The sequence below is a fragment of the Argiope bruennichi genome, chromosome X2, assembly GCF_947563725.1.
Source record: "Argiope bruennichi chromosome X2, qqArgBrue1.1, whole genome shotgun sequence".
Taxonomy (NCBI): domain Eukaryota; kingdom Metazoa; phylum Arthropoda; class Arachnida; order Araneae; family Araneidae; genus Argiope; species Argiope bruennichi.
The window spans coordinates 18,723,852-18,751,596 of NC_079163.1; the positions used below are offsets into that span (position 1 = coordinate 18,723,852).

Genomic DNA, 27,745 nt, shown 5'->3' on the forward strand with positions numbered 1-27,745 from the left:
GTCGGCTATACGACTAACAGTAGTGCAAACGATAAGCATTTTAATCATATGTCTTAAAATTTGCGGACTTAATATCGTCGACGTCCATTGCATTGATTTCTAAATCGATTGACCAAAAATTATCGGGAAAATGCGACATCTTATTGACTTTTCACTCTGACAGATTATTTTGTCAAATGTAATCATTCTGCTGACTTAAATCTTTACTTGGATGTCTCGATTGTTTACAATATATTAACTTTAAGGTAGTTTTTAAATCATCATATTCATTAATGCCCAACACTCCACAATTATTCCAAAGTGGTGAAAACATTTGTCAATGAAATTCTCATTTTCTCATAGACGGAGGAGGGGGTAAGCGGTTATCGACAGGGAGGCAGTTGCCCCCATTTTCTCCCTCTAATGCCGTCTCTGTTGCCAATTTACAATATTTTCATTTTCTATTAAAATCATTTCAAAATTCGTTATACAATTGCAGCCGAAACAGAACAAGACGATCTTGATTAAAAGATTCTAATGTGTTCCATCTTCGTTTTTATTCAATTCTGAACTATTTTATGAAGTTAATTAAAATTATATGAATATTGTTTATTCAATGGTTAATTCTATTCGTTTGTGTTTTTATATTTGTAAAATAAAACTTGGCGGGAAAAATAAATCTGCCTACACAATTTGTCACCATATGAATAGTTAATAAATGTTTCTGAATTTTAGAATAAGGAGAAGTTACAACAATGCTTATCTAATAACTAAGTTCATTCATGGAAATAAAATATTTATAGTAAAAATTCATAAAATTCCCCTAGTTTATTAAGTTAATATCTATACTGCCCTTAATTCAACTAATAGGATCATAATACAGATATCTAGCATTAAGTCAGTAAAGAAGGAGGTAAGACGCTACAGTGTGTGTGTGTGTGTGTGCGTGTGCGTGCGTGTGTGTATGTATGTATGTGTGTGTGTGTAATTTTCTATTCATACTAATATAAACTCATGATTTGATCATGTACCGTCAAATAGAGGAACTCCAAGCCGTAAACCCACCATCGTAACTTAATTGGGAAGGTTTAATTTAGCAATAGCTGTCTAGGGCTATTTCGTTCAATAAATGAGAAAAAAACATTTCATCTTTCTGGATTCTCTATAATAAATTTAAAAAAATAATACTAAAAATAATATTTTATAAATACTCTTGGAACCAAAACTTTAAGCTCAGCCAATGCAAATCATTACTATTTGTGCTAATCATTTTTTTTTTAAACTTATAATGCCCACAATGAAAAAAAAATGAAAATTTAATTTTATAATATTGCTTATTATATATTGAATTTTAACTTATCAGATAAATTCAAAATAAATAATTTTCTAATATGATTAACTTCTTTTACAGTCTTCGTAAGATTGTCAAGAGAAATAACTTTTTACTGTAAAATTAATGCATAATAACCAAAATTAACGGAAGATGTTATTTACTCGATAATTTTTATTGCATTTTATTTTCATTTAATTAAATAAATTAACGCATTAAATACAGAATAATGATTTAATGCATAAATGTGAATTTTAGTATATTAATTTAAGTGTAAAAACTTATCTTTCCTCGGATTTTTTTCTCGGCGATTTTGCTACAGGATTTTTTCTGACTTTTTTAGAGTTACGTGCTAATAATTCATTACTAGTTCGAGATCCTTGTTTAACAAGCACAAATTTTAGAGCTAAAAGTCACGAATTAAAGAAAAACATTTTTTGTTCTGTTTAGTAAATAGCAACAGTGTTCTAATCATTGACGTAAGGTATAATAAAAAGACATAATAAAAAAAATTAAGGAAAACTGTTGTCAAATTTGCTTCCAAATCACTATTTATCTTTGCAATATTCAAATGTTTGCAGCCTAATCAAACAAATACGATTTATGTGCTCTTGAATCGAATCAATCGAGTTGCAGTGTATGGAATAAGAGCAGTTACCATAGAAACCATGATTTTAACGAAAAACTTAGTCATTGCAAATATGAACAGATCAAACACTTTTACTTCTCGGAAAATACTTTTTTCGCTGTAGAACAATAAACAATATCCTATTTTTATTTGTATTGAAAGTTATTTTGGGAATATTAAAAAAAATCGATAAAATTCACATGTTCACTGATTAACCGTTTTTCATATTTATTTATATAAGAAGTTAATTTTGTAAATAATCAGCTGGTTGAGAAAAAAAATCACAAAAATAAAAAAAGAATTATAAGTGGGGCGGCAAAATAATACATTGAAGGAAACAATGTGAACAATCAGCTTTTACACACTCCTTAAAAAAGATAGAATTTCGGAATAAATTTTCTCTAATTTCCTTATTTGCTACAGTTCTGAAATCTTGTGAACGCCTGGCTATAATGTAATATCGTAATATTTTCAAAATTTTATTATCAATTATGAGGTAGACTATAATTAAATTTTTATTTCATATTCAAAACAAAATACCTCGTGTTGTTTTCGAAAAAAAAATTAGCTTAAAGAAGGTTATAGCTACTGTAAAAGTATTTAGTTTCAATTCAACTTCCGTATAAACAATCACATTTTACACTGTCTATTTTATGCACTTTCTGGCCTATAATTATAAAAAATTATTTTTTTGTCCAGTATTTTGCTATTTATAAAATTAATATAATCTAGTGAAAACTAGTGATTATAAAAAAATTTAAAATTTTGTTTGAAGAAATCTAAAATGGTGTTTTTATAGAGAAAAATACTCGAGGAAGATATATTAGTTCCATCAATTGCGATTACAATTTCAGATTTTTAAATTTTTTATTTTGTTTTGGCAATAGCAAATAATAATAATAATTTTAAGATCTTACTTATTTATTTGCCTATAATTATATCGATGCTATGAAAAATATTTTAATGGCATGAAATTGTGACATGACATAAATTTCACGAACATAAAATCGTTTAGACTCGAAATGGATTATTGCATGATTATCAATTGTAGTAGTTATAATTGTATTGATTATCAATTAATTTATAATTGATTATCATATTAATTTCGAAATAACGAGACAGAATTTACCAGACCTTTTCTGACATGTTAGTTTAAATTAGTAGATGAGTAATATTTGTCATTAGAATCTGAATAACTTTAACTTATGAACAAATGAAATATATAACCCAATGTTTTTATTTACATTGTAGGGAAACGTTAAAAATTAAATAAAAAGTCACAATATGAAAACATTGAAAAGGTAATATGTTACAATTAATTTAAGAGATCTGATTATTACCACTGAAAAAAACCTAAAATTTTGCATCACAAGTGCTAGAAGAAACACATTTTCAGACATGGATATATCTAAACCATGTAAACAAATACATATATTCTGGATTTTAAGTATATAATACATAATTACACATAATACACATAATTACACATAAAACATAATTAGTACATAGTACAAATACATAATTGTAGCTCTGTAAAGAAAATCATTGACATTTTATGTCCACTGGTACATGGAAATGAAATGCTTTGGAAAGTTGATAAATAATTGAAATTAGTATTCTTTATGATATTGATGATATTGCAAGCGAATTTATCTGAAATAATTCTACTAAAACAAGGATTTTTTTATGTTTTGAAACTAATGATAGATTGTTTTATTGAAATCTCTCTCTCTCTGTGTGTGTGTGTGTGTGTGTGATTTTTTTTTTTGTTTTATATTTCATTTTATTGTGAAAATAATGAAACACAGCTTCAAATAATTTGAAAAAATTGCTTTTATTTTTAGAACCTTTTACTTTTATGAATAAAAGCTTCGGTGAAAAAATGATTGATACTTTTCTGTCATTTCTCTTTGCATATCCTTTATCTAAAGCATTTCAAACTTAAAAGCTAACATGGAACAAATTAACAAGTTTTATTTCATGTAGGTTGATAAAAAGAACGTACCTTTATCCCAAACACTGAAGTGTGAGAAACAAATAAGATTTCACACTCTTAGAGATTTTTCATTACTTAAATGTTATGTTCTTTCCTATTTCGAGGAACATCATATTCTTAGTAATTAATTTTGAAACCCCCCCAAACTAAAGTAGGGAATTTTGAACCATACAATAGCTTAATTCTTTCATTAGCTTAAATAATTTCTCGCACTGGTAGCATTTTCAATCATTTTAGAATTCCATATTCAAATTATCGCATGTTTTCAAACCTATCTGATAAATGTTATAAAATCCATTCCTCTTGACTGAGTTGAATTTTACCCTCATATCGGAAATCATAACATTTCACAATTACGTACAGTTGCATTAATTAGGTACATATTCACCCCCCTCCCTCTCCTGAGAAATCAAAGAAAATAAAGAAAATTTGTTTAAAAAAAATTTTTAAATGCAAAATTTTGTTAAAATTTTAGTGTGAAATTTTAAGTTTTTTCAATTTTTTTTTGCGCATTTTTGTATGAAATGACTTCACTTGAAATTAGTTAATAATGATAAAAAATTAGGAATTTTTAAGATTCAAGGAAAAAAAAAATTATAAAACATTTTATTTTGTTATTTGTGAGCAGGGCTGTTTATTTTCTTTATAACCAATCATACTATTGTGCTTTTTTTGCATGTTTGTTTTCGTTACTTACCAGCGATATTTTATTTGCAGTGTTTTACATGGTTTACTAACCAATGAGAAATTTTATTTTGTATTTTATAGGGAGAGAACTAAACACACAAAAAATGAGTTATGTCGAACACGGAGGTCGACTCACTTCTTATGTAAGAATACTTCGTCTGGCGTACACGAAGATCAGAGATTACTCATACAGAAACTTATATCCGGGAATAAATGTATCCGTACTTACATGCCGGACATTCGTTCCTGTCCAGTTGACAACTGGCATCTTTGTTCCAGAATTTGAAACTCTGTATGCCACTAAAGATAGAGTTACAGCTTGGGTGAGAGCAACTGGTGAGCATTTCGATTTTAATATTAATAAAATCAACTGACATGATTTTTCTAAAATACTAGAAGAGAAGACGGTTGTTCAGAAATAATCGAAAATACCATTCAAAGTTTGCGATTTAAAACAAGCATTTAATAACGTCTTGTGTGGCAAATTAAATTGGCATATTTCCCATGCTTTATTATATTGGCTTCAAATACAAGGTGATCATAAATTATTTAGCATATTTAAAAGAAAAGAAAAACAGGATAATGTAGTTAGCGCTGTTTTATTTTAAGTGCGAAAATAATTCCAATAATTTCTTTTGCTGCCACATTGGGCTTCCATTTTGAGAGGATGCCAGCTGGAAAAATTTCGAGAATGATGAATTAGTTGAGGAGGACCGGTCCCATGACAAAGACCGTCGTTTGCAATAGCAGTTCACGTTATTAAAGAACTAATATGCAACATCACTGAGGTCACTGAAAGAATTGAAACTCTTCCATAACACTTGACGTAAGATCGAATACCGACAGGATATTTTACTATGACTAAAAGAGCTCGTGCTAAAGTTATAGAAAATTCAAAATGTTATTAAATAAAATTCTTTGAAATCACCTTGTAGAAAAAACATCAATGTATACATAAACACTATTTTACTATTTTTTTCAGTTCTGAAATGTACTCCACAGTTTATGACTAGGACTGTGATAATTTTCGATTCATAAAAATTAAAAAAAAAAATTGATTTTTCGATATCATTTTTTGAAAAATATCGCTTTATAGGTATCATGATCATGAATTATGGTTCACGATGAATCGCGATGCAATAAATCGATAATCACAATTAATTTGCTTTTTCGATTTCGTTTGGCTTCCGGTTAGTGTTTATTTTTGATGCTCTTCGTTGTTTTTCCCCTTCATACTAAATTTTTGTTAACATTTCTATAAATATTGTCATAATCTGATATATAAAATTGCTTAAGTATGTCATTTTAGAATAATTTGTTTATTATTCCCTAACTGAATGATACTATCAACAAATTTATATTTAAATATAATAAAAGAATTATGTATTTTTTTATTTTCATTTATATTTACAATTCAAGTGAATTTGTTATGCTTTACTCATTCTAAACAAACGAAATATCTTTCAGAAATAATAGTAAAGAAGTTTTGTAATAATTTTTAGTACTTTTATGAATTAAATTTAAAAATCATACAAATAATTGATTCGGAATTACAGTTTTTTGTCTCTTTTTGAATTTTGAATAGTAATTATCTAATATACCTATTGTTAAAATTCTAGCGCATATTTAAATTAAATCGACCAATAATACTAATAAAATAAGAATAAAAATTTATGTAATTCTTATATAAAATTAATTTTTCAAGGCATCAGATTTCTTGTTCAATACATTATTATGTTGTTTACCTTTTTTTTTATGGACAATGAAAGAAAGTTTTTTTTTAATCGGCAGTAAAAAGGTAAAATTCTGATAATTATTATATTATTGAAAAAAACGCAATTTGATAAATTATAACACGCAGACATTGCTTTAATACCCTTTATTAAAGGCGTTTTAACATAATTATTTCCTAACTATTTTTAGTGAAAAGAACACGATAATTTTTATTATATAAAATAAAACTTTTTTTTTCTTTTTGGAATTGCTCTGATTAGTCAGTGTGTTAAGAGATGCTATTAAAACTTATAATAGTTATAAATAATGATATCACGATATATAGAAAAATATCGATATATGTTGGACGATATATCGCGATGATGAAGTTCGGTCATCGCCTAGCCCTATTTCATTCAAACATTCAAATCAAGGTAGACTTTGGCAGTTTATTGGGCAGACAGTAGAGCCACTCTTCCGAAAGCCTATCAACTATGGAGTCTTTCAGTTTAATCTATAGCTGGAGTTTTCTTTTAACTCTAACCGGTTTTTCAATTACAGTTATATAATTTTAGGATTGTATTTTAATATGTAAATCTTATAAAATTTAACTCTTTGCCTAATACGGTTCGACGAAATTGCTTTTGTTTTAAAAATTAAAATCTAAAACTGTTATCTTAGAGGATTTGAGATATGCAAAAAGAATTGATCATCGACCCAGTTTTTCAAACATTTATTCATATTTCTGGCTATATCCATCTTTTCTTCTGTAATATTTAAACCAAATTGTGTTCCCTATTTAGTAAATGTGAAAAATTAATAATATTAATCTTCTGTTTTGAAATTATATTAGGGCAATTTGGGAACGGATCTCGTAATTTTGACTTGTACTTTGAATTGTACTTAATCCGATGGATTTAATCGACTCAAACTAAACATTTTCAGTGAAAGTGGTTCTCGAACACACGATCTTCCGATTTTATGCTAGAGAATCTCACAACAAACCACGGCGATGATTCTTGCAATGATAATGATTGAGCAAAATGTCATTGCGCACAGTTACGCAATGAAATGCACGCTAAATCCGCTTGAAATGCCTTTTTTCAGCATTTCGAGTTTTCTGTTTAGTAATGTCAAGATAAATATGATCGGTTATAGTAATTAATAGTGAGCATACATAGATCAGAATTCCACATATTCCTTTTGAACTTAGTTCACGTATCTACTCTCACTCAGAGTGTTTTTTTTTTTTTTTTTTTTGACCAGGCTATCTTAAAAATTTGGACACTGAGGGCCAAAGTAATGTAAAGGTAATATACTGTATAATTTTCTAATAAACATTTTACCACAAATATATTGTATATATCTCATATTACATTTTGCTTAAAAAGTTTCAGATATCGCATTATTTTTGTTTTATCAGGATTAAAAATTATGCAATTGCACACATCAACGATTTTTTTTTTCGATTACGGTATAAAGCTACTTTAAGTATTAAGAAAATAATCAACCATAACTAGAAAAAAAGTAGTTAGAGTTTTAGAAACAATGAAGTGTGACGGGCGTTCTCATCTGTTGCCTTGGAGACCCCTAACCTTTAGTTACGCCCCAGCATAACTAAATATTCTTATTGTATCCCTAAAGCCGTAATCATGTAGAAAAATATCTTTAAGGTTTAAAACAACCTTCTTTATGTAAATTTCTGGTCACAAGTAATTAAATAAAATTAGCATTCTGTTATAATAAACACTGACAATTCAATGAATATTTTACTGGATCCTCTCCCCTCCCCATAAATGCTTGTTTTTTCTTGAAAATGAATACGAAAATTTTCTCTTGATGAATTAAAAGCTAAAATATGCAGATTTCTGTTTGTGTATATGCGCAAAATGATGATTTAAAATGATTTCATAAAACCTCAATTCTGTTTTAGGAGCCAATGTGATAAGTGCTGAGACAACCGCAATGCGCATGTATACCGGAGGTGAAGCTAAGCATGGCTCAGAGGCAACTTTCACTTACAATCGAGTAGAGAGAAACGAGTACTGGATTTTCGTTATCAGGCTGTATATCAACGGAGCTCCCCCAGAACCTCCTGTAGAAATGCTACCTCCTGTCCCAGAAATTCAAGACCAAGGTTGTTGCATGTTATCATAAGATGTCAAATCTTGCGATAGCAAGAATTCTATGCATTTGCTTAAATAATATTATTTTGGAAAATTCAATCTATCTATATATTATTGAACAATTATGTCGAAAGAGTTTGCTATATTTTGATTTTTTCGAAACAAAAAGCTGAACAATGCTGTGATACCAATAACCTTTAAGGTTAAAAGGAAGGAAAAAAAAAAAAAAAAAAAATGTGATTTTGGACGAAGTAAGAAGAGGTAGCAACTGGAGATTTTATTCAGTAGATTATTTAAAACAGGGAATAAACTCTTTTATTTCTCTCTTTGCTTCCAGAAACATTGAAGCTTTATGAAATTTTAATCTCCATAAGTTCATGTGTAAGCATAATATTTCCACCAAATTGTACCTGACATAAAACATCATTATATGAATTAAGCAATACCATCTGTAGTTTCAGTAACTTTGTAACAGGGTATCTACTCAAAAGAAAGTTCAAACTTACCTGACTTTTCTTGGTTTGTCAGTCAAAAAATTCGGGTATCTTTTTTTTAATGGTTGATCTAGTTACTCAAAAGCCTTTTTAAGCACACAAGAAGTAATAGTCGGGATCCACTATTGATCTCAAACTATGACATACATCCAGACAATAGCCTGGATTCTAAACTTTTGAGAGAAAAAAAGATATTTTCAATCGAATTTTTTCAGTTAATGGTAAATCAGAGTAGAATCAAATATGTGTTATAATATAAAAGTCTTAATGCAATTTCGATCCGAAACAATTCATTTAAAATGCCACTATGAAGATGAATTTTATTTCAAATTATTTCTTAAAAAATTTATAAATGAGAAAATAATATGACTATACTTAGAAAACATTATAATTTAAGCCATAGCCTGTTTATTAAAAAAAACTTTAACAAAAAAGTACTTTTACAAGCACAGATTTCCTTTATCGGAAAAAAAAAAATCACCAAGTAGTAGTTAAGATTTTGTTGTAATTAGGGTTGCGTGTATTTGTTGCGACTCCAATTATTGGGACGTTTTAGAAAAATAATTTTATTTACATTTTAACTAAAGAAATTAAACATTTGATTTTTACTACGAGCTTCTCTGAGGCAATGTGCGAGAGAGTTCCGAAGAAAAGGAGACAGAATAGCTTTTTTAGAAGCATACCCGAATGATGAGCGGCGCTGCAATTACATCACACACAGCCTCGACGGAGCCTGTAGTTTACGGATATTTGATATGATTTATATGATTCATGATAGATATATATGATTTATGATAGGTATATATGATTTTTGATAGTCATTCACTACAATTTCAATACAATAATAGACTGGAAAATTGTAAATTTAACATAAATGAAATATATTTCTACAAAATTAATATTTTTGCACTTCTAAAGTTCTTTAAAAATTCTATAGTCACATATATACATGTATAAAAAAAAGAATAATCAGATATTTTAAAATCACTAGAAAGACATTAATAAGATGTTTTATTAAGCCATCAAATTCAGCTATTGCTTCTCTACTTCTTATTGGATTTTCATTTTCTTCTTTTTAAGTTCTTTTATCTCCTTTGTACCTCTTATTTTTAGACCCTTGATCTTCTAACTTTTTCTCAATAAGCATTTTTTCTCTCCTTTCTTTTAGTTCTTTATGATGCTAATTTTGAGCATTTCTGTCGACAAATATCATTTGTTTTGTTATATCTACCATAAATAAATCTCCAAAATTACTAACAGCATCATAAGCCTATTCATAAAACAATTATCAACCTTCCTCGCATATTCTGAATCAGCGTAGCCTTATCAATGCCGAAACAGCTGCATTTTCATGTGACATAATCGAAACATTTTTTATAGTAAATGTTTTTATCTATCAATGATGAATAGAAAACATCTAGTGTATTTTAGCATTTTCTTTTTAAAACGAGAAGATGCAATACATTTAATAAATTCTGATTTCGGTTTATCAGCTGTAATTGCATTATTCGATAGCAATCACAAAGCAATTTCTGAACAAAGGATGAGCTTGAAGTAGATATTATACTATTTGGAGACATTCAGCTTATGCCTCTAAAAAGCTTAAAATCTAATGGATTTCTTTCTATTAATTTCAAAGTAATTTTCTATAAAAATGAACGATATTCTTACTTAAAATTTGACTATACAGTATCTGATGCGTTACTTTCATTAAGGTTTCTCCTTACGACAAATCCAAGGTTCACATTAGTGATTGACGAAAGTTTATATTTTTGGGTGACATTGCAGAACTGCTCTTCAACAAATAAATCTCTTCATTAAGTTGTGAATCATCAAATATATTTCTTCATACAGGAAAGGTACCATGGGCTTATCAGCCTGGAATTTCATTAAAAAAAAAAAGAAACTGTGCTTCTAATGACACTGAAATAAAGAAATCTAATCTTGCTTCTAAAACATCACTATATTTGTATCTGGTTCAGACTTTTTAGCTTCCAGGTTTTGTACAAAGTCTTTTAAGTGTGGCAGAATATTGAGACCTTTTTGTGCAACAGCTATACTCTCTAGCCCCCAAATGGAACAAAATTTTAGCGGGAAAATGTTCGTTTTTGTCAAACATACAAAATCAGCACGTCTAGCTGGTGAATCTTTAAATAAATTAAATACAGTAAAGAGGAATTTATTTATATCCCAGGATGTATTTTTATGTCAAGTTTGAGAAGCACCATGGACAGTGTGGGGGCCAGTAGATCCAATATCCAAAAGAAATTTAGAGCCAGCATACCCTTTTAAATCATTTTGTAGCAGTGAGTGTAGTTTATGATTAATATTTGGACCATCCATAGATAATTGAATACTTTCTTTATATCTGATGATTGAATGATTCTGAAGCATTCAGTATGGATATTGCTTTCGAATGCTAAAGAAAAACTAATATTAAATATCGCATTGTAACAGCATTCTCATTTTTTGACGAAATCTGACATGTACGTCCATTTGGCACTTTTGGAGTAACTTTATTTAAAGATTTATTAAAACATGTAACATATTTCTAAATAGGAAATAACGGCTGGTAATTCATTTTTAAAGAAAGGAGTCAATCTAAAACAAATTATATGTGATGTTTTATCTTTTTATGATTTTGAATTTCTTAACTCAGTCAGGAAACACGAGTTTACAAATATCAAGCAAGCCCGAATTTGAAAGAGCAGAGGAATGCGTCATAACTTTGCGAAGCAATCACACTATTTCTGCTTTAGTTATCTGCTCATTAAGAAAGTACTTATTTATTTATTTACAATTACTAAAAATTCTTTCGGAAAAGCTTAATGCAATCTAAAAATTCAAATGTTGGGAGTAATATTCTCCTTTGACTCTGTTTCCATAAATATTTAAACCTGATTCTCTACTCACAAACACAGAAACACTTAGTTGAGATTTATTCATAAAATTTGCCAAAAAGAAAAAAAGTTAACTTTTAAATTTAATATTTTTTCTAGTGTTAATGTTCTTTTTCATGGCTAATGATTGCCTGATGGGCCATATTAAAGTATTCTTGCAGGCTGGAAGAAATTTAAATTCCTTTATTTTGCAAAATATGGATTTTTTTCAACAGATTCTTCCAGCCATGCTGATCATTTAGAGTTCAACTTGTTATCAAATCAGTCATGATTAAACTCTTCTCTTTGTCATTTTTCAGCATAGAAATAAATATTTTATGGTACTTTAACTAAAGCTGATTGAATCAAGGAATTTGAAACGTTAAACATCAGCCTACAGACCTCCATAGACATGCTGAAATAAAAACACTTTACCAATACTTACAGAATAACTCTTGCTTGCAACACTAGAAATGAGCAGTGCATTCTGCAAACTAGTTTGCCCTTTCTAAATGGCAGTTTATCTGCACTTTATATTATAATCATACAAATCTTGGTTACATACCAGAAAGACTGTATTTATCTATAAATTAATATATACAATGAATTCTGTTTTTTTAAGGAGTTAACTAGTTTCTTTTTATTTAATTGGCATTCATGGATGCAGAAATGATTTAATGTAAAAGAATTAGTTTATTTTTGTGATATAATTGATTAGCATTCCTTTTTTTTTATTGTGCATTGAGATATTGCTATTTGGCAGCTTCTTTGGGATATATTAAGAAGCTTTTTTTTTCTCTCCTTCCATTGATATCGAATAGAAGTTATACTGGATTTTTTTTCTTTATTTAATTCATTCATGCATGCAGAATTCCGTAGGAATTCTTTTATCAATTGGAAAGTTTGTTTTATAAGTTCTGTTTTTCGTAAGTTCATTTTTTACTACAATTTTCGTTAATAAATCTGATAATAAAATGTAAGATATCGTTGGCAAGCTGAAGGCCCGTCCAAGATAATATAAATCTCCCAATAGGTAGGAACTAAACAACTTTTTTTTGTCAGTTTAAGAAGCACCCCCTCCCCCAACTATCAAAAGATGGTGTGGGGAACTGATGTACGGAAGGAAATATGCTGTCTCGATTTGTAAGAATCATTTCAGGGGAGTTGTTACACAATTTTTCAAGAGGGGGGGGGGGAGAAAAGAAATATTTGCAAATTGAATTTCAGTAGTGAAGAAATTTTTCTAGGATTTCACTAAATAATTACAAGGTTATCTGATTTTTCCAGGTGAGTAGATACTCTTTTGTAATAATAAAATTACCCGAACAAAATACCAATCACCTTTCATTGACTGTTAATTTATGTTCTTTATTACAAATATATAAAACTTGTAATTTAATAAGTGTTAGTTATTATCGAATATAAATATCGTCTGTGATTAAAAATAATCTAATCTATTATCCTCATATCTTGTCAATTTTATAAATTGTTATTTAATTAGATGATATCAAAGCAATTCATCATTCAAGAATTTATTTTAAAGTATGTTACAGATAAAAAAGAAATGTAAATGTACTATACTTATTCAGAAAGTTATTTTAAAGTATGTTCAATATGAGTGAAAAAGCCGCTTCTCGTAGACACTATCTTCTACTAAAACAAATGGCATAAGTTTTTTCATTTATATATATTCAAGCTCATCCCTATATAATATGCGCTTAGGGAAAGAAAAGAAAAAAACCCAGCAGGTTCAGAAATGTTTAGTGTATGGAACATAATAACTTCAACACTTTCTCAGTTAAATTCTTTTAAAGCAAGGAATTAAAAAAAAAAATTATTACAATGTTGCCAATATCTGTACTAGATACTGTCAAACACATGTTCACCTAGAAATTTTATCTTCTCCTTAAGTAATATAAATGTTCTGAAATTCTCAATGGCATTATGCTTTTATAAATGTGATCTAATAAAGAATTGCTGTCAATATGCCACAGGAAATTCATAAATCAGAGATGACACATTTCTGCTAAAACACGGATTTCAGCATTTTTGGGATCTTCATCACTCTTGAGATCGATTAATTTTCCGTAATAATTTTGCAATAGTTTTAACATCTTAATAATTCTTTGCATTAATTTATTCTTCAATACTTATTTTACTTTTCATAGTTTGGAAAAATTCACTATTTTATAATGTTCAGCTTTTTTTGTTCTGAGTTTGAGTCATGTCTCTAAACAATTACATACAGCCAGGTTCACATTTTATACATATAGATGTAAGAATTGAATTTTTCGCGGTCATTAAATTTTTTTAAAAAAAAAATTCGTCCTCTAAATTTTAAGCCATTTGCAAAATTTACTGTGAAACCATTGTTAGTTTCCAATAAAAAATTTGTATTGATGAAGAAAAGGATTAGATTTAGTCATGTCTGAAAAAGATTTCTTAATAGAAAGCATATTATATATATATATATTTGATTACCGAATGTACTGTTCCAGATTCATTATTTTATCAGCTGCGACTTTTTTATAGTTCCAAGCTTGTATCATGTTTGATAAGTATCGTATAATTTACACCGATTATCTGTAGATAATTAAAGTTCAGTTGTGACTTATACAGATGCAGTGTACTGTTTTTTTATGCTATGCACAATTGTAATTATTAATATGCATTCATTTTCATAAGTACATGGCATCTAAGTGGATCCAGTGCATACTGACAGATTTTGTTACCATATCAATCTTAGGTCTTTGTGAAAGAAAATTAAAATGCTAAACAATGTTTGTGGCCCTAACAAAAATGCAATGATTGCATGCCATATGCAAGCTTGTGCTATCTATAAATGTATAGTTCGTTTTATGTCTCTTTTATGACTTCATTCAAGTTGTATTAAATTTTTATTTGTATTTTTCTAAAAAATGTTGGAAGTATTTTAATTTCTATTTGACACAAATAAAAGCTGCATGTATAAATGCACATTTATCACTTGGTTTTTTTATAAACAAAAAAAGTGCTGTAAAAATATGTGGCCTTAACAAAATTGCAATGATGCCATGCAAATCTGTGCTTCATTTATGTATGTGAAATAAATGATAATTTATGTAATTTTTGTATTATTTCTTACTGTTTTGCATTCAAAAGTTATGGTATTATTTTATTTTTATTTTAAGTTATAATTCATATACATGTGCAATGCTCTACTATGGGCTTCCACAGCATACAAAGATGAACCTTGAAATGTTAATTTAATTGACTAAAATCATACTTCATAACCTCTCCAGGACTGAAAAAATAAGTTCAATACTAAATGTATGCTTATTAAAAGAATTTTTTTAAAGATAAAATGCACTATCCTGATTTCCTTCAATGTAAAAACGGTATGTATTACAGTAATGAAAATTAGTCTCAGTAGATAAGCGAAGATACAAGTTTCATAATAAATGATGTAAATGCATCAATACAAGAATTCATTTCGACTAAGTAGTAATACCCTATACTAAATGAAATTTCTTACTGCAATGCCAGGAACCAGCATTAATAGACTTTTGGTGGGTGACTTAACATAATTTTTTTTCTTTCATTTATGTTGTTTCAGATATCAAGAATGAGATTTTAAATTAACAATATTCATTTTAATGTGTATGAAATTCTTTTGTTCAAGAGCAAAGCTTCTACCTTATCAATACTTCACTAAAGAGTTAATGTATGCAGAATAATGACAAATTAGATGGACATAATGGTTGGTAAGGATAAGTGTCATTACTTGTAACAATTTGGGAACATCAGATACGGAGATAATCATTTCATGATTTAATATATAATAAGAAAAAAGAAATACATCAATTGACAGAAATTTAAAAAAATTATTAGAAAATCAGGAACAAAAACATCAATTTATGAATATTTAAAAAAGCTTCTGGATGACACAAATTCAGTTCCATTTATTTGTAAGAATTAATACAACAACCACATTTGGATATCACAAATCTCAATTGTGCAATTTGCTGGTTAGTGCTTATACAAATAAGTGTACATATATAGATGTAAATCAATATTTAATTTTGAATGTCAGACTGAACAATAAAAATACATACCAAAATAAATGCCTGCCACTGAAGGCAGAAAAATATGTCTTTATTTCTTTAAAAAAACAAAACGTAATGTAAAAGAAATGATAATGAATATGAGTACTAAGTAACTAGCCACTGCTATGGACGTAAAATCAATGTTTAATGATGATCTATAAGATTACATAAAATGATAGTTAAAAGCGGCTAATTTGAAATTGAAAAACCTCAAATACCAATAATCTTATGAACAAAAAATAATAATAAAATAAAATATATTGAAATACATTTATGCTTACACAATTCAAATAAATCCATTCAATTATGTATACAAGTGAATCACCGTTAAAAGTATGAATTTTCACATTAAAAACACTGGTTCAATGAAACATCGGGTGAAAGTCCAGACTTTCAAATTAGCCTAAACTCTAGAATTAAATCTGATGTACATGTTTGCAGAGTAAAATAATGACAAATGTTGAAAGGTGGATTTTTTTAGAAACATTGATTTACATAGCTCATGACAGACTTTGGCAACACAACAGATCTGAAAAATCATGAGATAACCTGTAAAAGATAAAAAATAATTAAAACAGCAGTCAAATATTTCAATTATAAATTTCTTTTACGAAACCATAAAAGGAATTCTGATTATTTCTACCATAAACATTCAAATAAATGAGATATAAACGAATCTATGAAAGAAAGAATACAAAAGAAGTTTAATATAATAAAGAAATGAAATATGCAACAAAAAGTTTTAATTAAAATATTGGGCATGATGAAACAATCTCTACTAATAATAATGATGATGAATGTATGTGAGTTGTTGCTGTACTGGTCAGACAGTTTCACCTATAGCTACCAAATATGGCACATATATACCGTGAAGAGTAGAAATGTGCACCTCGAAGGGATTGTTTTGAAATTTTAATTAAAAATTAAGTTTTGGTGTTTTCCCGCAAATAACTTTTGAAATATTATCGTACAAAAATAAATTTTACACCGTTTCAAAATTTAAAAAAATCGTCTTTTAAATGACATTAATTTAATATACGTGTGAATTTTCGGCAATTTTATAAAAAATATTGTCTTGTCTAATTTCCAACAATAGACTGATTACATTGTTGCCCTAAGTCTAATCGTTTCATCAACTATCTGATCGCGTGATTTTTTTTCCATAGTTAGAGTAGGGTTTCGTTTTATCACTATTTTATAAGACGGATAAAAAATTTTGTATAATACCATGAAATATAGAACACAGATGTACTGAACATTTACGTTTTCAATAATGTAATCGGATTGATATCCATTAGAAATGTTTGTGCACACAAAAGAAGCGTATGCAAAACGGTTAAAATAACACAGCCTTAGTATCTCGGAATTTCGCTGAATAACGACCTTGAAGTTATGTCTAAACGATTTAAATAAAATTAAATATAACCAATATTCCCAACAAATCAGCTGGTTAACAAAGACAAATAGTGAAGAATTAAAGATGCAACTCCAAACAGTCTATGCAAGAATGAATGAAGGAAAATTTCACAACATGAAAATCGGCCATTGGGTATATAATGAACGTAGTCCAACAATTTGGATAATAAAAAAAGACACTTTATTCCAGAAAAACACAAAATATAGGTAACAAAAAATAACCAAGGAACACAAGTATTTGTAGTGTATAGGTAACAAAAACATAACAATACACAAGTATTTGTACAAATTAAAAACAGCAGATTACTACTAAAATAACAGTATCACATCACAAAATTATACATATAGATTTAACTCGTTTGAACTCTTCGCGCTTATATTATCTCCCAACAAGGTATGACATCGCATAGAATGTTCCATATCTCGATTTCCTAGAGATGTAGTTCCCGTAATTTTTGCATATTTCAAGGCCTTCATTTTCCCCCCACGAAAGGTCATTGCATTGGCATCAATTAAAAGTCTTTAAATTTCTCTTACCAACCATAAGACTAGGTAAACCATATTACATATTCCTAACAATTTTTCTTCTCCGGTAAATGTAGAAATCAATGAATCATATATTCAGATTCCATTCCGAATGTTTTCAAAAATGCAGTAGGGGAAAAAATATAGCTGTCTTTAATAAGAAAACCTGAGGTACGGAAATAAGAAAATGGCTGCCTTTTAATGGATTCATTAATAAGCTCTTTTGGCTAATGCATGTAGCTTCCCATTTAAAATGCTGCAATACATAAATATTTCTTTTATACATAAACCCGTGTAGAATAACAAATCATTTCTATTATTTTTTTACCAAGGCTGAAAATGACTAAATCCAAAACACTATATTATATATATGTAATGATATTTTAACTCTTAATTACAATTTAATTAATTTCCAAAATTTTATCTTAATTTAGCCCATATTAAGTTCATTCTCTTATTTCTTGATCCAATTCCACTTGCTCTACTTAATTAATTCAAGAGAAGCTTTATAAAACTGCCGAATCAGCTAAACGCCGATACTTTCACATGCTCGGCGTGAAGGGGTAAAAAATGTCCAGTAAGCACATTCTTTCTTAAAAGATCCCTGTGTCTCCCTTACATGTGATTGGCATGCGTCAGAGCTTTTTCCTCATTCCTTTCTGTGTCCTCATCGCTAGTACATATCCCTGCTTCTTCAAAATGAAATAGTATCCACACACACACACACAGTTTAATTATTCTTTAAAGAACTGAGGGTTTGGAGTCCCAAGAATAAACTCTAAATTAAACTTATTTTATATATATATTTGAAATCCCATTCCGTCGGAACAAGATTTATAATTGTTAAGTCCCATTTATATTTATGTTGCGTTTATTTCTAAATTTAGAGGCTTATCACAAATATTAATGGGGACATTTATTTTAGAAGTGCAAATTTATCTAATACATAATATATATACAAATATTGTTTGATAGAACATCATTCATTCTTCGGAAAATGAAAGAAATTTGCTTGTTAAGTATACTGTTCACTTTGCATTTATGATATCTCAGAGAAGGCATAAAAAAACTTTCTTCCAGTTGTGTGTGACATTAAGGTTTCCTGAAAAAAATATTTCAGTACCAAAGAATGTTTTGAAATGCAGATAATTTATGTTATGTAATCATAATGCTAGTCTAGCTGCTGACGAACACAAACGTCATTTTTGGAAAACTTCTAAGATGTGTATTGACAAAATGGTTCAGCAATTACAAACTGTAGAATCCTTACCTTCTCCATTTAGAAATGGGATGGATGAGAGCTGTTCTACTAATGAAATAAAAGTTGGCATTCTGATTTATTTTTCCAGTTACTCTCAAATTGGTGTACAAGCAGTTCAGAAATCAACGTTCCAAAATCGGCACACAGTACAGAGAACATTTCATAATAACTGGTATCCAAATAATATTTGTAGTTTCCATGGACAGAAATAATCGGATTATGATCGACATAATTTTGCAATTGAGCACTATTGTAGGTAGAATCAAATCCTTCATTGCTGAGAAATGTAAGATGGACAGAGGAATGTCGCTATTAATCGATATAGAAGAATCAGTAGTAAAAACCACCAATTTTGGAATGATAAAAATTCATTCCTTGTGTGAAAGGTTCATCATCAGTGGCAATTTTAAATCTATAAATGTGCGGTGTGGAGTTTACAAAATCTCACTGGTTGGACCCATTTCATGCAGCAATACACTTAAGGGTGACCCACCCCCCATACACACATTATATATATAATACCTTTAAATGGCATTATGTCCAAACTAATGGATGAAATGCCTTTGGCATTACAATTACATGGTGTTCCTCCTCACAATAAGTCAACTGTAAGATGATAGTTGACAACAATTTCCTGACATGCAGATCGACTTACAAAGACCTGTTAAATTTCAACTGCCATCAGCTGACTAAGAGCCTTTAGACTTATATTTATGAGGTTGTTCTGTGAATATATGCTTCCTGTAGACATATTAGATCTAAGCTTACAAATTCAAAAAATTTGCTTTGATATGCCAAGTCAATTGGATAACGAGTTAAAATATTTTTTAAAGAATGCAACCTCGCATAGGCGCCAAAGTTACTCATTTTGAAAAAGTTTTGCAATCATTTCACTGAATGTATTACTTAACTCTTATTAGATTTTTAAAAATGATTAAGAAAGGTATTAATATTCACAAAACTGATTTTGCCATATTAAACATGTATTATGATATGTGTATTATCTCTAAAATATGTAACATTTCGAACACCCAATCTGTGATATGAAGAGGTCTAAATCAATAAATTTGCCTTTTAATATCTGACAAAATTTAGCAGTTGTAATATTTAAGGAAATAAATGCTTGTTCCACTTTTTGGAGGTAAACACTAGCTACAATCATGCCTTATGTTATTTCAGTAACAGTTCAACCATATTTTATTACTGGGTAAATGTAATTTTAAAGAAAATTATTTTTTTAAATAATTCAAAATGAGGTAATTTTTAAGTTCTTTCAAAAAAAATTTATACTTGAAACTCAGTTCCTTTATAAGATCGACTTTTCTAAAAAACTGGAACTAGAACTTTTATTGAAATTGGAAATTTTCTAAAGAATTTTGTTAAAATTAGGAACTTCATATGCAAAACCTGACTTAAATTTAAAAACCAATTTTTAAATAAGATTTTTTTTAAAGTACAAGCTTTAATCAAACAATTTACATTTCAGATAAAAAAAAATCATTTTAAAATGTTATAAGACTGGGGGTGGGGGAGAGATTAAGAAATTTACAAAAACCGAAATATTAACTAAATAAATACCCTTTTCCATGACTAATTAAACATGCACAACAGAAAAAAAATAAGTATTATATTTTTAATTGAGAGTCCCGATTATTAAATATAGATTAAGAAAAGACATTTTAAAAAGCAAATAATTTGATTAAATAAAATTAAAAGTTGTTTACTTTGATATTTAATAGCTAAGATTTTTTAAAAAATTATATTATGTCAAAAATCATAGTTCAGGAAAAAAGTAAGGCCTTTATTGGCTTCTTTTTAACTTTACACTAACCTGCCATACCTAACATGCTTTTAAATGTTAGATAACTGAAAGATAATAAAAATTAAAATATCTTGCAAATACAAATAATTCTCAAGTCAAACTGAAATTTAATCATGATACTTTCAAGAGATGGAATCTGAATTTTATCAGCGAGAAAATAAAAAATATATAGAAATGCTAAAATAACAGATAAAAAGGAAAACCTAAATTTAAGAAGGAAATGGTATTGTCACGTAGGTACTTTAGGGTGGAACTCAATGACACACAGGAAGTAAAGCTAAATCAATTTATTTACTCAACTCAAGGAGCGAAGTACAAATACGAGCTCTGCACAACTCTGAACTCAGAACACCGTGACTGAGAGATCTTCGGCTTTTATACCAGCAGGGAAAGTTTCAGAATACTTTTCTAGAGACAGCAAGAAAAGTCCAGAGCACTTGTCTGGTAAACTAAAGAAAGGTTCAGACTCTTCTGGAAGACGAAATGAAGGAGAACATAAATCAAGGAATTAAATAAATATTTACACAAATGTTGAATCTTATTGTCGCTAGCGGAATTCAAACTCACAATCTCTTGATTACGAGACCAGAACGATGACCATTCGCCAATGGAGAGTCGACTGCTTTTCAATGCGAAATTGCTCCTTCCTTAGAAGAACAGCGTCTTGATGTTATGCCATTTAACTTTGTGGCTGTAGTTCTTGATCGAGGCACAGGCCCAGTATAAGTCGTCGCGTCTTCACGGGGAGTAATCTCTTGAGAAATGTCTCTTTCCGGAACCTCCATACTTTCATAAGAATGTTAGCCGTCTTGCTTTTCCGGTCATGGTATAGCTTCATGCGTAAAACGTGGGCAACTTCCGTCGACTTCCGCCTTCTAGAATTAGGATCGAAATCGGCTACTTCATAGGTGACATCGGACAACCGCCTCAAAACTTGATAAGGGCCGAAGTACCTCTTAAGGAGCTTCTCGGAAAGCCCTATTTTACGAACTGGTATAAAAATCCACACCAAATCCCCTGGTTCGTATGCCACCACCCGATGTTTGGAATCACAACGCCGGCGATCTTTCTGCTGAGCCTCGAGAGTTCGTGCACGAGCTAATTGTCTCGATTCTTCTGCTTTATTGATCAGATGACTAACGTAATCGTCTTCTTGGCTGACCTCGTTGGGGCAGAGGGGAAACATCTTATCCTACGGCGTTTCAGCTTCTCGCCCATGTAGTAGGTAGAAGGGCGTAAAACCTGTCGTATCGTGCTTGGCAGTTTTGTAGGCGAATGTGACGAACGGCAATATCTGGTCTCAGTTCTTCTGTTCACTGGTAGAAATTTCCTTCCGGACGGAAATTTTTACCAGTGATCCCGAAATCTTCTTGTAGAGGACTCTTTCGACTAATTCAAAGTTTCCCAGTCTGCTTGCTTCGGTACTTTGTTGGTCTCTTATTATTTTTGCCAATTCCGGATCTTTCATCTGTTCTTCTGAGAGATTAGTGAATAAAGTGGCAGCTATGGAGTTCCCAGACCATGAAGCATCGACTTTTAATGGGTTTCTTGACAGAATATCAGCATCTTTGTGTTTCCTTCCACTTTTGTACACCACTGATACGTCGTATTCTTGGAGTCGCAGCGCCCATCTAGCGAGTCTTCCAGAGGGATCCTTCTGTCCTGTCAGCCAACACAGGGAATGATGGTCAGTGACGATCTTGAAAGCCTTTCCAAAGAGATATGGCCGAAACTTCGTCACAGTACGTGAAGCATAAGCTATTACTTTTTCATTCCCATCTTGAATTTGGAATAATACAGCACCGATTCCGTATCTGCTTGCGTCGGTGTGAAGTTCTATTGGTGCATTTTCGTCATAAAAGCTTAAGACAGGATCGGAGGTAAGATCTTTCTTTAAGTTATTAAAAGCTTCCACTTGTTCAGGCCCCCAACAGAATTTTGCCCCCCCCCCTTCAGTAACAATTGTAGAGGTTCGGCTTTATGGCAAAAGTCCTTTATAAATCAGCGATAGTACGAGCAAAGTCCCAAAGAACTTCTTATGTCATGGATATTCCTAGGCATGGGGAAGTCACTCACTGCCTTTACTTTTTCTGGGTCCGGTCGTACGCCATCACTGGATATTAGGTGTCCCAAAATCTTTATCTCTTGTATTCCAAAACGACACTTTTTAGGATTAAGGATAAAGCTGCTTTCTGTATACACTGTAGGATGGTATTCAACCTCTGAAGATGTTCATCGAATGTTTCTGAGAACACCACAATATCATCTAAATAGCAAAGGCAGATTGTCCATTTTAAATGTCGCAAAGATTATCCATCATCCTTTCAAAGGTTACAGGAGCGTTGCATAAGCTGAATGGCATCACTTTAAACTCGTACAATCCATCAGGTGTTACGAAAGCTATTTTCTCACTATCGGCTTCATCAACTTCTATTTGTCAGTAACCGGAGTAGAGATCCAAAGACGAAAAATATTTTGCCCCTTTTAGGCAATCCAATGTGTCGTCAATACGCGGCAGTAGATACAAGTCTTAATTGGTAATTTTGTTGAGTCGGCGATAATCAACACAAAAACGCCAGCTTCCATCTTTTTTTCCTCACCAAGACGACTGGAGATGACCATGGACTTTCTGATGCTTCAAGATGTTTCTTTCTAACATTTTGGTTACCTCCTCACTGATAATACGGCGTTCATATGGAGACATTCTGTAAGCCCTCTGACTGATAGGTAAGTGGTCGTCTGTGTTTATTCGGTGTTTAACGTTGAGTTGACTTTCTTTCTTGATCGAAAATTTCTGGGAACTTCTAGAGTATACGAAACATTCTTTTTGATCGATCCTCAGATCCGGCGCTATCATAGTGGTATAGTCGATGACACAAAACTTTGCCTTTGAAGTGGTCGTGGAATAAGAGGATCCTTCGTCTAGGATATTTACGCAGTCTTTGCGTAAGGGTTCGGCATACCCGACGCACTTGCATTTAGGGATAATCTGAGGTTCCCCTTGTCTGTTGGCAACCCACAGTTCGGCTTTACCATTAAGGAGCGTAACTATAGTAGACGGAAGGGCAACTTCCTTGTTCAAGAGGAGCATCCAATTTCCCTCTACTATTACGTCGATAGCTCGAAGGTTCTCACGGCCTAAGACGGTCATCTTTGATAGAACGAGAAGGTACTGTATAGTCTTCCAACGTGAACAAACGGCTGGAGTCTGGAATTCTCGAATGATGTCTTGAAACAACAGCTCCGAACCACCACAATCTATAACAGCTTAAGAAGTGCTCCAAAAGTCCCAACCAAGGATGACATCGTGACTGCATTGCGGCAAAACAATAAATTCAAAAGCTTGAGGTCGGCCATTGATTTCGAGACGAAGAGTACATTTTCCCACTGGTCTAACGTAATTTCCATCTGCGACTTTTAAAAGAGCATTGTTAGTTGTTGGAAACATAATTTTCTTCAGTAGGCGACGATACTTCTCCGAAATAACAGAAAATGAGGCTCCGGAGTCCACAAGGGCAGGTACTGGCTCACTGTCGACGAGTACTTTAATGTTGTTTCCCGACATCTTTGCGGCAACTGGAGGATTTTTGTCACTAGCGACTTCACCCCCAAGAAAGGTCATACCGCCTAGTTTTCCTTATTTCTTCGGCTAGAAGATTGATTGGATTTCCTTTATGGTGACGGCGATCGTCCTCGTGATGGGCTGGGCGACAAACTTCGGACTGCTGGTCGGCTGTATTCGTCGGCATAGCCTCCCGGCCGTAATCTCTCCTGTTCGCCCGATTTGCGTCAAAAATAGCTTTGCGATCTCGGCAGTATCGAACGACATGACCAGGGCGGCCACAATGACAACAGAGAGGTCTCCTATCAGGGGTGCGCCAGACATCTGTCTTTCTCTGTGGTTGCTGTGATAAGGGCCTAGGTCGTCTGGCAACAGCGGCACTGGAAGGTTGACGTCTTGGTTTGACCTTTGTCCACTATGGTGTTGTCTGTGACAAAGGAGCCAAAGCATTTTCCACTTCCTCTCGAACAATGGCTTCAATGCGTTGGTCTTGGAGTTCGGGATCGATTACTGGAGATATGTAGCGCTGGGTCTACTCTCGCACAATTTGATGCACTAGTGATACCAGATCAAGTTGTTAGTCAATTGGAGCCATTGGTACGACATTTGGGAGCCTTTCAAATTTCCTATCCCGGATCCTCTTTTGCTGCACCTCTTCGATTTTTCTGCACCATTCAATAAAATCCTCTGTAATAGTTATTTCTTTCGTTAATAATGCCTGGTAAATATCTTCGGCGACTCCTTTCAACAGATGAGACACTTTCTCTTCGTCTGTCATATCTGGTTTGACTTGATGACATCATCCCAACACGCTTTGGATGCAAGTCTGCGTGCTTTCGCTAGATTTTTGAGCTCTATACTTTAGCTCATCTTCTGCCTTCTTTACATAGTGTTGTGCTTCCCCAAATGCCTCTTTTAACTTTTATTTGAAAACATCCCAGGAAGTCAATTTATCTTCATTATATTTGAACCATTGCTTCGCTGTGCCGTCCAGGAGGAACACATTTGCGAGACAAGTCGTGTCATCCCATCTGTTGAATTTTGATACTCTGTCATATCCCTTAAGCCATTTGTTTGGGTCTTGTCCCACGACTTCTTTAAATACATATGCATTCCTGTATTGTGGCTGTGCTGGTGTCAGAATGACAGGTTTAGTATCCAGTTCCGTAGGCATTTTCCTTGGCTTTCTGGGTGGTGGATTATTTAAGTCAAAATTTTGGGTCAAGGCCTTTAAGGCGATTGCTTCTTCGTCAATTCATTTCCAGGCTGACTGGCGCTTCCACCAAAGAATGTCACGTGGGTACTTTAGCGTAGAACTCAATGACACACAGGAAGAAAAGCTAAACCAATTTATTTACTCATCTCAAGGAGCGAAGTACAATACGGGCTCTGCACAACTCTGAACACCATGACTGAAAAATCTTCGGCTTTTATACCAGCAGGGAAGTTTTCAGAATACTTTTCTGGAGACAGCAAGAAAAGTCCAGAGCACTTATCTGGTAAACTAAAGAAAGGTTCAGAATCTTCTGGAACACGAAATAAAGGAGAACATAAATCAGAGAATTAAATAAATATTTACACAAATGTTTGAATTTTATTGTCGCTAGCGAGATTCGAACTCACGATCTCTTGATTGACCAGTGTGATGATCATTTGGCTAAGGAGAGTCGACTGCTGCTTTTCAATGCGGCAGTATAATTCCAAAATAATACAACACAGAAAATATACTATGTTATTTATTATCAGTCTTTATTTTGATCAGGTTTCATTAATCAAATTATCGATTCATTTTTAATCAAGCTTAAAAAAAAAAGGTAGTGTCTCTTTACCTAGATTTTTCAAAATTTAATTAATATAAAAAGCTCATAACTTCCATTTTAAGCAAGATAAAACTGATGCTTTAATTTAAAATTCCTGCAATTATAATTACACCAATATACTTTAACATTTAAAGTATAAAAGAAATTTGTGAAGCAATTTGCATACCAATATAAACTGATTCAGATAAACAATAAGAATCATGATAGAACAAATATAAATGACCCAATCCAGCTTATTAGCAACATTCCAAAATATATTTCCTTAAAAGTAAAACTTTTAAAGAGAGATGAAAGAAAAAGGTTATTCAAAACTCACGGATTTAATAGTTGTTTTGATGAATGCTTTCTTATGACTCAAATCACAATCAGGATATGCATCAGCAACCTACGAAAAAGAGAAACTTATGAATATAAGTTTTATATTAACACAAACAAAAGTAAAATATAATATATAATTACCTGCTTGATAACTTTCTTCATGGTTATTTCTTGCAAATCTGCAGCATCCAGAATCCTTTTCACCAATTTTTTAATTTCTTCATCCTTTAAAACAAATCATAACATTCAGTTCACTCCATTTACTGTATTATTTCTTTGTATCCGTAAAAAGACAAAGTGATAATATATCTACAGGCTATTAAGAAACAGTCACATAATACCACCTGCTGCTTTATTGATTTATATATAACCAATAAAGATGGTGTAAACTGGGATAAATTAACGCCTCACTTATATAATTCTGGCTATTGGAAATACATGTAAGCTGATCACGGACATGAAATCTAATGGTACCTCAAAACAAAATTCAGGAGATGGACCTGCATGGGGAATATTAAATATACAGCAACTACATAATTCCAAAATGGTACTGAAGACTTAAACAGAATTTGTCATTAGGCAATGTGACAGGGATATTTGAATTTGCAGCAGTTTAAGTATACAATGAAACAATCAGGCTTGGACGAAATAAAAAAAAAAAAAAGTTTGATTAATTGAACAATAAAATCAATTTATACAGAAACTGATTGGGATATAAAAAATATTGTATAATTATAATTTAAGAGAAAATTAATGAATGAAAAAATGAGTAATTTAAAAGTTCTATTAAAAATGTCTCACGAAAAAAAATCATAGAGAAATATTTTACCAAAAAAGTATGGTGGAAAATATGGACATGGAAGAACTTTTTCTTATTTATACATTTTTAATTAATCCTTGTTTTGAGCTAACATTTATATATATATTTCCGTATGTTCTCCTCCACTTCCCAATTTTTGAATTGTTTTTTTTTTCTTTGATGGAAATTTGTTCATTTTTCTTCTCTTACTATCAAATTCCGCTTCGTAGCATTTTCTCAGTGATTTTAAATTTTTGCACAAGCTACTTTATAATAACATCATGCAAAAAGCATTCATTTCTCTA

At 31.0% G+C, this 27,745-nt stretch overlaps 2 protein-coding genes across 5 annotated transcripts in view; one reads left to right on the forward strand and one right to left on the reverse strand.

The window, feature by feature from the left end:
- LOC129960270 (uncharacterized) overlaps positions 1 to 14,937 on the forward strand; it is a 70,692-nt gene extending 55,755 nt beyond the window's left edge. For all 3 annotated transcript variants that reach the window (XM_056073565.1, XM_056073563.1, XM_056073564.1), the window contains exons 7-8: positions 4,702 to 4,956; positions 8,267 to 14,937. In XM_056073565.1, the coding sequence (XP_055929540.1) occupies positions 4,702 to 4,956; positions 8,267 to 8,490 (479 nt within the window). In that variant the 3' untranslated portion in view covers positions 8,491 to 14,937. The remainder of the gene's footprint in view (positions 1 to 4,701; positions 4,957 to 8,266) is intronic.
- A 1,108-nt stretch (positions 14,938 to 16,045) lies between these two features.
- Positions 16,046 to 27,745, reverse strand: part of LOC129960410 (protein DEK-like) — a 42,983-nt gene continuing 31,283 nt past the window's right edge. For both annotated transcript variants that reach the window (XM_056073832.1, XM_056073831.1), the window contains 3 exons: positions 26,783 to 26,866; positions 26,640 to 26,708; positions 16,046 to 16,466 (listed from right to left, as the gene is read on the reverse strand). In XM_056073832.1, coding sequence (XP_055929807.1) covers positions 16,455 to 16,466; positions 26,640 to 26,708; positions 26,783 to 26,866 — 165 coding nt within the window. In that variant the 3' untranslated portion in view covers positions 16,046 to 16,454. The remainder of the gene's footprint in view (positions 16,467 to 26,639; positions 26,709 to 26,782; positions 26,867 to 27,745) is intronic.